This window comes from Pimephales promelas, chromosome 5, assembly GCF_988280905.1.
Source record: "Pimephales promelas chromosome 5, fPimPro1.hap1.1, whole genome shotgun sequence".
NCBI lineage: Eukaryota > Metazoa > Chordata > Actinopteri > Cypriniformes > Leuciscidae > Pimephales > Pimephales promelas.
The window spans coordinates 41383284-41395158 of record NC_142773.1 but is presented as its reverse complement, the minus strand read 5'-3'; the positions used below and the strand labels follow the sequence as shown (position 1 = coordinate 41395158).

General features: G+C 34.8%; 2 protein-coding genes across 2 annotated transcripts in view; both read right to left on the bottom strand.

Moving 5' to 3' along the window:
* ap1m1 (adaptor related protein complex 1 subunit mu 1) overlaps window positions 1-540 on the bottom strand; it is a 55868-nt gene extending 55328 nt beyond the window's left edge. The window contains exon 1 of the mRNA XM_039665577.2: window positions 321-540. Within this exon, the coding sequence (XP_039521511.1) occupies window positions 321-362 (42 nt within the window). The 5' untranslated portion in view covers window positions 363-540. The remainder of the gene's footprint in view (window positions 1-320) is intronic.
* Window positions 541-6834: 6294 nt separating this feature from the next.
* Window positions 6835-11875, bottom strand: part of lplb (lipoprotein lipase b) — an 18786-nt gene continuing 13745 nt past the window's right edge. The window contains exons 6-10 of the mRNA XM_089131551.1: window positions 11415-11657; window positions 8994-9114; window positions 8593-8769; window positions 7200-7307; window positions 6835-7101 (exon numbers count right to left, since the gene is read on the bottom strand). Of these exons, the coding sequence (XP_088987677.1) occupies window positions 6951-7101; window positions 7200-7307; window positions 8593-8769; window positions 8994-9114; window positions 11415-11657 (800 nt within the window). The 3' untranslated portion in view covers window positions 6835-6950. The remainder of the gene's footprint in view (window positions 7102-7199; window positions 7308-8592; window positions 8770-8993; window positions 9115-11414; window positions 11658-11875) is intronic.

The following is an 11875-nucleotide window of genomic DNA, read 5'->3' as shown; positions in this document are numbered from 1 at the left end:
ACTAAAGCATAAGGATGGAGACAAATAATTGCTCTTTATTAATTAGTGACTGAGAATAATTGACTTTTGACTGAGTCAAAATGTAAAAAAAATTATCAGTTTATAAGCAGCTGTTTGAAGGGGGGATTTAATTGTAATTACTTTAATCTCAGTTTCATTAACTAATACATGAGGATCGACTGTTAAAACCCTTCGAACGTTTCAGATCAGGGGAACAAGTTTATTGGTTTTAATTGAGAATAATTCTATTTAAACCCCCTCACGTTCATGTCCGATGTTGATTAGCTTTAGCCTTCAGTGCTAGTGAACCGTTATCTTACCTTCCCCTTCAGATCTAACACATAAACAGCGCTGGCCGACATGTTCGCGCCTTCCTCGACCGCTTTATCGTTGATCTACAGAAGTCCGCTCACTCCTGGGACATTTGTTGGTTTAATAAAAAACTGTCATCGGTTTTAGAAGCTCAAAGAAGCTCAAACATCATCAAATTGCGGATGGGATGGGAGAGATTTTGAGGAACCGGGTGGCGCCGCTGAGAGCCTGTGTGTAGCGCCTCCTGCCGCACTGGAGTAACGAGAGAACTACAGTTTGTTTAAAGACTTTAGGTTATTATTTAAAAAAAAAAAAAAGACGTTTATTTTCATTATCTTTATTATTATTTTATTTTTTACAGTCTATGCCGGTTGTTTCACTACAGATGTCGACACCTCTGTGCACTGGATTTGTATTTCCACTAGGTGTCGCTCGAGGCTAAGCACTGTAGTGAAAGCACAGGCATAAATACACGAAATTATAGATACAAATTATATTAAATTACATGTCCATTTGTGTATATTTGTTTATATGCATATTATTGTCCCTACTTGAGTTTGCAAATGTATGGTGTTCAATAAAAAAATATGCAGGTCAAATGTCAAACTGCAGGTCAGACTGTTATACTGTTATTGTGTTTATCAATATTTTGAATGAGCATTTCTTTATTTTAATTTCAGGCTGATTTTTTTAGTAATTTTGTCTTGATTATTATTATTATTATTATTTTAAATGCAAATATTATTATTATTTTTTACTTTAGTGTAACTTAAGTTTAGTGTTTGTGCTAATTTTAGTTCTTCGTTTAATTCCAAGTCAACATTTCTAGTTTTTCGTCTAATTCATTTCAGCTTTGTCCCATATCAACAGGACCGTGTGTGTGATTTAGGGCGGTCACCTGTACGTGTCGTGTGTGTGTGTGTACCGTACTGCATGCCGTTACTCAGAGTGACGCGTCTCTGACGTCAGGCGTTTATTTATGAGACAGGCACAGTTTAACCTTGCGATGCAGATGACACTTGTACTGTGTATAAGGGTTAAGACGAGCATGTCCCCCAAGAGAGGCATAAAAATGTGAAATCGCCTTAAAAAGTGTCCGTGAACAATGCGATGAACTGCCCATGACAGTTGAAGAAAGTTCTCCAGATTCTGTTGCAATGCGTTTCAATCAGATGCAACACAGACAGTCACTCCTGTGAGCTTTTTATCCTCAATTTTACAGATCTTTCACTACCTTCACATTCTCAGACTTTAAAGCTACACTGTGTAACTCTTTTAGTTTATTCTTAGCTAAAAAACACTTAGTTCTTTCAAAAATATATGTGCTCATTGATGTATATATACTTCGTTCAAGTAATAAAGTATTCCCGTGTGTGCATAATATTCCATTGAAAATACATACGGGTAAGGGGTTCGCCATGTTGCCCCTCCATCTTGAAAGTACATTAGCCAAAGAGGGACATAGCCTACCCGTTAATTCAAGCTTCGCCTTTCGCGTTTACGTTTAAGTTAACACTCATGGACGACGTCGAACTGGAAGCCATGTTAATCTTGGACTACATTGGCCACCGCATGAGTTAAAACGAAATCGGAATTGAGAGGAACAGAAACTAATATTCACTGGATGGTCATATATCTTTTCACCGCTAGATGGGGGTAAAAATCACACAATGTAGCTTTAAATGGGCCTATAAAATATGATAATATTTTTTCATTAATTTTACTTTTTCTGTTATTTTATTTCATTAGATTTTTTAGTTCGCTAACACATTTTCCAAAAACATTACATTTTAAATTTTAAATATTATTTAAGCTAAAGGGGTTTTTCACAGACAGTGATGTTGTAACTCGACACCCTCGCCAAGACCATTTCACAAGATGTAAACAACACTGGTCCAGAAGCACCTTCTGTTTCAGTTTGTAACTGTTTTCTTTATTTCACATGTAAAGAAAACATCTTAAAGATGTTTGTTTAACTTTTTGATTCAGTTTTAAATGTTCTGTTGGTTGTATTTTATCCCAGCTTTTATGTAATGTTAAAAAACTGAAACAGGAAGTGCTTCTGGACCAGTGTTGTTTACATCTTGTGAAATGGTCGCGGTTCTATGAATATGCAAATGAGCCCCGCATCCACTCGGTTGGCGATCGTGTGATCTGATTGGTTACAAGGTCGTTTGTGACGTCAGAAACTCCAGCGATTTCAAACCGTGTTTTTGTGAGACTCTCTTTGGTTAAGATTACAAGGCACATTCATTTAACAAAACAATAATGATGTGGACGGATAAATAATTTATAATACTACGTAAGAACATTTAAAAATTTTTGAAGGACCTTTAAAGAACTTTATAAGGTTCTATGGATGTTAAATGACCTTATTTCCAATAATAAAGATCCTTTGTTTTGTACCGGTCACACCAACACCCCTCCGTCCGACCAATCACCAACAGAGACACACACACCATGGCATAGAGAACATGACATTGTTCAAAGCCTCTCTCTCTCTCTCTCTCTCTCTCTCTCTCTCTCTCTCTCTCTCTCTCTCTCTCTCTCTCTCTCTCTACCCTTCACTTGTCTCCAGACTCACGAGTGAGTTATTGCTGTTCTGTCCTGGTTTCATCAATCCCGTGAACTCTGTGCATCTTCTCAGTAGAACAGACATGCTGATCATTTTTCAAATATCTGTTTCACAAAAAAAATTTTCAGCAACAAAATGGAGTGTGGAAATATTAAACATCTCGAGAAAATAGAGGTTATTTTATAGTCCAGCATCAGGCTTTTGTTAAACACAATCAGATCTTGTGCATTTTGTCTAGTTCTTGGCTTATAGGCTAATAAAAATATTATGTAGCCTATCCGATCCGTTATGGTTAAGACAATCCCAGAATGCACCGTGATGAAATGTATGCCGGCCGCTGACGGAAGGAAATTTTGTCGATTTTAATCATGCATTTTTAATATAATCACAACAAATTTTGATTGAAAACAGTTTTCATAATAATAGCTACACATAATGCCATAATTTCCCGTTATTTCTCATGGAGAGCAAGAACACAAGAAGTTTTCTCATGGACTGCATGAATTAATAAATTGGACGCGTAATGTTCATGTGTTTACTCTTGAGTTATGATTGACAGGTCTGGATGAACACGCTCCTCTTGAACTTTAGAGCATGTGTGTATTGTTTTGCACTGGACAGAAATGTCTAGGACTGCATTATGTGAACGCTCAGCGGGGGTGAGGGGTCATGAGCATGTGGACTTCATCTTCCACACGCTCTTCGCACTATAATTAGACACATATTCAAAATATCACCTTGCGTTAGTGAAGCTAGAACACGTTTTGAGAAAGTGTGCAGTCGACAGGCGCTCGAGTTGCACGCACGCTCCTGAACCGAGTTTGTTAGCCCTGTAAAGCCCGACATGTGAAATAATAGTCAGAAATATCTTCATTTTTTAATGCGGTTGTTGAAAATATAAAATAAAATAAAAGTTTGCACTCTGTAAAAATACGGCATGATCAATTATGACAATTACTGCTTTATCTCATCACACTATTGTAAGTTATTCAAGATTCAAGTCATTTTTATTAATGTGATTTAAGTTGAAATGACTTACAAGTTGATTGTACTTTAAAAGATCGTACTTTTTTACAGTGCATATGTGTAGCCTATTTTTTTGATATTTGATATATCAGGCGTTTATCGTGAGAATATTGAGGAGAAAAAATGTAAATGAGGTATTTATAACATTATATCACTACTTATGCTTGACTTTTGCTGCTTGTCATATGATGTATTTGCTTGGCATTTATCACTGTAAATTAATATTTGAGTTTCTTGTGCAGTTCAAAATAATTGTGGAGGTCAATTGTGGAGGTTTTAGTAACAGCATAATCAATTTCATTGTATAAAGAATATTCAGTGCTGGTTATTGAAAGTCCTTTAGTCGTTTTAAAATGAATATTTATTCAAATGAGCTTCAGGCTAATATGAATTTAATCACATGGAGTGTGCATAAAAGATTATTATAAGCACATTTCAGAAGTCCTATGGCATGTTACGTTGTCACACACTCTAAAATGACCAGGAAACAAGATACAAGTTCAAACAAGGTGTTTATTACGAGGTTTTGGCAAGAACACAATCAATAACCAGGTATAATAAGATTAATTGTTGAGGGTGACAAAAGACTTTGCTAATTTTGAGTCTTTTGCACACACATATGTGATTGCATGCCAGAGAGGATGAATGTTCAGGTGAGTGTGAGTGAAGGAGAGCCTGGCGTGATTGTGACGTACATAAATACACAATATGCTTTAAGCAAGTCATTTGTTAGAAGCCTGGACCAATGAACAAGTACTGACGTGTGTGTGCGTGTGTGTGTGTGTGTGTGTGTGTATGTGTAACTAAGATTTCCAGACATTTCGTTTCAATTTGTGCAAAAAAAGGAAACAAAACAAAAAGGTAAGCACCTGAAATACAGCCAAAAAAAAACCGACAAAAAAAAATTGCATTGATTTGTTGATGAGAAAATGGAATGTTAAATTCTATTGATTTCATTTTGAACATATCACATATAATATTGTTAAACTATAGTAGCTGAATGTGAATAAACTGCTCTCAATAGTTACAGGTCATCATATTTACAACCCTTGTATTTGAACTTCACTTCAGTTCATTTTTATCTGGACTTATGTTTTATATATGTACAAAATCGAACCTGGCCTCTAAAGATACATATTTTGATTTTTAACACACAATATGTCTACAAGCTAAAAAAACTAAACATCTATGTTTGAGTGAATCTCACAAAACCTGTCAAGAACATGATCATATTTTTCCAACCAATCCAATCTCACGAGTATTCGTACGAATTACGAGGTGGCTATAATTCGTTACAGTTTGTACGAACTCACTCGTACAAATTAGTATGTTTTTGCTAAATCGTACATATTGGCCAATTCGTATGAATTCGTACGAATGACCAACGCCTGACCCCGCCCCTAAACCTACCCATCACGTGGGTTTGGACAAATCGTACGAATTCGTACGAGTGAGGTCGTATGAATTAGTACGAATTAGCTACATTTTAATCACTCGTACGAATTTGTACGAATTGGTCGTTCCCACAAATCAAAAGAAAGAAATTGTCTTAGCACTGAAACCTATTTTTAGAAACATTTTTATACTTTATTTTCATTATTTTATGCCCTTTTATGAGGGTAAAGTTACATTTCTGTTAACACTCATGAGCATTTGTAATTTTAAATACAATTTTTAAATATTTTTTTTCTCTTTTGATTTTGGGATAAAATGTGATGTGAAATTCACAAGCCTACATTCTCAAATTAAAACTTTCAGAAAAATCTGGTGCAAATAGCATAAATAAAATCATAAAAGGGGCTATACGTAATTATTTTAATGTATGAATCACTTTTTATTGCCAACGTGTGAACAGCTTGTAACAAAGCATAAAAAAACGAGACCTTCCTAGCTTGTCTATGAAAGCCTTTAGACTGATTTTTATATAAGGGACTCTGTACAGTAATGACAATGTGTCATGATTAATTCAAAATGGTCTCATATATATATATATATATATATATGACACACCTTTTTTTTTAAATGACTGATGGTTTAACTAGATAAGAATCTTATTCCTCATCTGGATCGTGTCGAGACTTTGAAGCTGGATTGAAACTCACATCTGGACCTTCGATCCATTGAACCCCATTAACATCCTGGAGTTTTTATCAAAAAACGTAATTTCTGTTTGATTGAAGACAGACTAACATCTCGGATGACGTGGTGGGGGTCCTGAAGTGAACTAATCCTTTAACTGCTTCTTTATTCTCACCACTGTCATTTTTGTTGTGTGTTTATTTTGTTACTGAGAGGAAAGCGAACAGCACATATTTACATCTACACACTCTCAGCAGCGTCAATGGCATCTGGATGTTTGTTTAATCGCTGCAAAGGTACTTTGTTTTACACTCTTAGAAGAAATGGTTCTATTTAGAACCAGATTGGTTCCATCCCCCGCTTCATATATGGAACTCCAAAATGGTTCTATATAGAACCATTTTTTTGGTAAAAGGTTCTATTGGCCAAGTATGGAACCCCAGGGTTCTATATAGAACTCAGAGGAACCCTTTTTTTAAAGTGTATAGAACCTTTTAGGGGTTCCAAATACGTAGCGCTGATAGAACCTTTTAAGGTTCTATATAGAACCTTTAGTTCTAAGAAAATATATGAAGAGTTCAGATGCAAAAGCCTCTAAATGCCATTTGAAATTTTCTTCTTTAATGATGATTTTTATCAAGCTTGTATATTTAAGTTTAGTAATTTCACTAAAATGGCAATGATAATTACCTATTAATTGTTATTTAAATGAAATTACTGAACTTAAATATACAAGTTTGATAAAAATCATCATTAAAGAAGAAAATTTCAAATGGCATTTAGAGGCTTTTGCATCTGAACTCTTCATATCAGGGCCTTGAATCACATTCAGTCTTTTATATTTCACTATGATTGTGAGTAACAGCTGCTGCAGTTCACCTTAACGGCCACCGGTGTCGCTAACAACACAAGTTTCTGAATTCTACATATAGCTCCAATAAGTTTTCTCTGTGTTGACTCATAAAGTCGTGTTTAGATTGGTGGTTGTTTCGGTCACGATGACCTCTGTTGATTCATTATGAAGTGACGCCGCTTCTTTTCTCATATCTGCGGTTGCTTCATTGACGCCCTGTTTGAAGAAGCTTCCGTGATGTTTCAGTCTGTGCTTCCTGAAAACCCATAAGAGGAGAGAGAGAGACAGAAGGTTTAATATATATACATATATAGCCTAATATCTAACTTTCAGTAAAAGTAAAGTCGACTTTACCTCTCCTCTCTCCTGCTCTGCGGCGTCTCGCTGGACTTCACAAACACGACAGGCTCTCCACCCTGAACGAGGGAACCAAACTCTTCATCTTTGGGTCTGAAAATTACCCTTCAAGACAAAAGAAAAAAATCATTTTAGCTCAAAATTCTGCTTTTAAAATTGACTACAGGGGGACTTTAATTTTGTTTAATTTATTAATAATCAGTTTTTGTCTTAGTTCACTACAATAGCCTGCTATGTGTTTGGGCAGTTATGAGATTACATCGTCAATCTTTGTCCAAATATTATTAAAAAAAAAAACTGTTAAGCATTTTCTAATCATATTGCGTAGTTGTGCTTGGACTCGATTGTTTTAATTGCAATGAAACATGCCAAATTGTGCTGACATAATTTTTGGCCAGGTATTATGAACATAATTATAAACACATGCAAAAACAGAACCAACTAATTATTAATATCCGATTATGTTGCAGTAAATGTATGCTTTTTCCTGAGCTTTAAGTAAAATAAAAACTCTAGCTTTTTTGTCAGATATACCAAAAAAATAAATAAAAGAAAATAAGTTTAGTGTTTTTTTCTTTCCTCATCTAAAATCATTTTTTTTAACAGTTTAATCAAACTAGGTTAATAAAAACAAACATTCCCTCCAGACATCACTTTTGGCCACTACTGTACTCACAATACAATTCAAAAGTGGCAGATAAGATTTTTAAATGTTTTTGTCTCTTATTAAAATCATGATTAAATACAGTAAAAACGGTAACATTTAAAAAAGTTATTTTCTATGTGAAATATGTCAAAATGTAATTTATTCCATTTATCAAAGCTGTATTTTCAGCATCATTACTATACATCTACTATGCTGATTTAGGGTGTGTGTGTTCTCATTGGTTGGTCTAGTCATGTTTCCCGTGTTCTCATTGGTTCATTTATTGTGCACAGGTGTCCCCTGTTAGTCATTAGTCTCTCTCTCTCTGTATAGATAGCCCTCGTATTTCCATTGTCTCTTGTCGTGTATTGATTTATGTAAAATGTGGTTTAAGTCTTCTCATGTTTGTGACAAGTATTTGTTCACGTTCACTGTAAAAAAATATTGAAGGTTTAACTTAAAAAAGTAAGTAGCCTGGTTGCCTTAAAATGTTAAGTTGATTGAACTGGAAAAAGTGAGTTAATACAATGAAGGAGATTAATTTAACCATCAGAAACTCAAAATAATAAGTTATCTCAACTAAATAAATTATTATAAAGTTGATTTGACAAAAGAAAATATGTTGTGATAACAAATCTTGAAAATATATAAAATAAATCTTGAAATAATAAACTGCACATGGGTTCTTAACTCAAAACCGAACGTGACCATATATAGTGGCTCTATGAACCTGAAATGACTCACTTGGACTGCGTTTCTCCAGATTTAATCCTCATTCTGCGAATGGTGAACTGATTGGTGCTGAAGAAGCCGTAGAGATACGAGTCCATCTCCCAGTGGATGTTGAGCATCAGAAGCTCTCCGATGTCTTTATCGGACGTCACCAGGAAGGAGATGGTGCTGTTGCTGGTCAGGCTGGGCCTGGGTACAAATTACAGGACATATGCTCATATTTCAGAGATCCTGTAAAATCGCTTTTATATTTTGTAAAAAAAAAAACAGGGAACATCACACCTGTGTTAGCATCCCTTCATTGGTTACCGGACCAATTCAGAGTTGATTTTAAGGTTTTAGTGTTTGTGTCCAAATAATTTGAGCCACTCAGAATTTTTAAAAAAAAAAATATATAAATTAAGCTTACTCACACAATGACAGAGATGTCATCGCTTTCATCAGTCGTCCCGAACAGAGACACTTTCATCGGCTGCTCCAACAAAGTCATGTTTTTGTCGCTGAAAAGATGCAGCTTAATCTGGTAATGAAACACTGCAAGAGAACGAGAGAGAGGAATAAAAATCGCAAGATTCAATTCATAAGTTTAAAAGTTTGCATCTGGTTAGTACTTGTATAGAGAGGTACTAGATGTACAGTGTTGGCCAAAAGTGATGCATTTCCTTCAAAATATGAGAAATATTTTATATTATTTAAATGAGGGAAGAAAAAAAAAACACTGAACTTGGTTAAAGTATTTATCTGATAAAGTTATTTGGCAAACTACAGCTACAGGTGTCCAAAAATAATGCATTGAAAAAACAATAATCAGATATAAATATTTAGTTTTTGCATGCGTTCATAATTTCTTTGAATGACAGCCTGGCCAAAAATTATGTTGACACAATTTGCCGTGTTTCATTAAGTTATTATAACAAATAAAACAATTGACTCAAAGCACAACTTTGCAATATTCTAGGAAAGCTTGTTTCCACCAATTAATAAAAAAAAAATAAAAATAAAAAAAATAATAATAATAATAATTGCAACTTTTTTTCTCTCACAATTGCGGAATAAGTCAGAATTGAGGAAAATAAAGTTGCAATTGCGAGATATAAAATCACAATTCTGAGAAATGCTGAGAAAAAAAAAAGAATTGAGACTTTTTATCTCACAATTCTGACATATTTTCTCAGAATTGTGAGATATAAACTCGCAATTGCGAGTTATCAGGCCAATTCTAAATGAAAAGAAGACTAACTTTTCACCTCAGAATAGTTTATATCTCACAATTCTGACTTTATATCTCGCAATTCTGACTTTATATCTCGCAATTCTGACTTTATATCACGCAATTCGGACTTTATATCTCGCAATTCTGACTTTTTTCTCGTAATTGCGACTTTATATCTCCCAATTGCGACTTTATATCTCGCAATTGCGACTTTTTATCTCGTAATTGCAACTTTATATCTCGCAATTGCGACTTTGTATCTCGCAATTCTGACTTTATATCTTGCAATTCTGACTTTATATCTCGCAATTCTGACTTTATATCTCACAATTCTGACTATATCTCGCAATTCTGACTTTATATCTCACAATTCTGACTTTATATCTCGCAATTCTGACTTTATATCTCGTAATTGCGACTTTATATCTCGCAATTGCGACTTTATATCTCGCAATTGCGACTTTTTATCTCGTAATTGCAACTTTATATCTCGCAATTGCGACTTTGTATCTCGCAATTCTGACTTTATATCTTGCAATTCTGACTTTATATCTCGCAATTCTGACTTTATATCTCACAATTCTGACTATATCTCGCAATTCTGACTTTATATCTCACAATTCTGACTTTATATCTCGCAATTCTGACTTTTTTCTCGTAATTGCGACTTTATATCTCCCAATTGCGACTTTATATCTCGCAATTGCGACTTTTTATCTCGTAATTGCAACTTTATATCTCGCAATTGCGACTTTGTATCTCGCAATTCTGACTTTATATCTCACAATTCTGACTATATCTCGCAATTCTGACTTTATATCTCACAATTCTGACTTTATATCTCACAATTCTGACTTTATATCTCACAATTCTGACTTTATATCTCGCAATTCTGACTTTATATCTCACAATTCTGACATTATATCTCCCAATTGCGACTTTATATCTCGCAATTGCGACTTTTTATCTCGTAATTGCAACTTTATATCTCGCAATTGCGACTTTGTATCTCGCAATTCTGACTTTATATCTCGCAATTCTGACTTTATATCTCGCAATTCTGACTTTATATCTCGCAATTGCGACTTTGTATCTCGCAATTCTGACTTTATATCTCGCAATTCTGACTTTATATCTCGCAATTCTGACTTTATATCTCACAATTCTGACTATATCTCGCAATTGCGACTTTATATCTCGCAATTCTGACTTTATATCTCGCAATTCTGACTTTATATCTCGCAATTGCAACTATATCTTGCAATTGCAACTTTATATCTCGCAATTGCAACTTTATATCTCGCAATTGCAGCTTTGTATCTCGCAATTCTGACTTTATATCTCGCAATTCTGACTTTATATCTCGCAATTCTGACTTTATATCTCGCAATTCTGACTTTATATCTCGCAATTGCGACTTTATATCTCACAATTCTGACTTTGCGAGAAATGCGAGAAAAAAAGTTTGAATTGTGAAATAAAAAGTGGCAATTACCTTTTTTAGTTTTCATTCTGTGGCGGAAACAAGCTTCCATAATATGCTTACAAAAAGTCATTTGAATAAAGTTACAATTTCCATCCCTTTTAGCCAGCAGATTTGTAATCGCTATGGGTTGCGCACCCTTGTAAGGCATCATGTCCCGGGTTTTGAGGTACATCTTTGCGCTCCTGCTGCTGCGGATCTTGTTGACGTTGTAGCCGAGTTTGTTGCAGCGGTTCTTGCGGCAGCTCAGACACAGGCCCTTGTTGAAGGAGTCTCTGGAGCTGCAGCGAAACGCCCAGCTCTGGTGCGCCCAGTTCACCAGCGAGTCGATGAACAGGTGAATAGAGCGCTCGTGGGAACATTTGACTATCTGGTCCATGTCTGACAAAGGTCGAAGGTAAGGGGAGAGGTCAAATGTTTAGAGAAAAAACAAGCTGATGGTACTTAACAGCTTAATGGGATTTATTTTAGAGAAATAAAAATGTGCATTTTCTTTGCCTATCTAATCTATTCATTATTGTTCTTGAAAGGCGTTATAAAAATAAAAAAAATAAACATTATTATTATAACATGGCAATGACAACCGCTCTCTCTGGCTC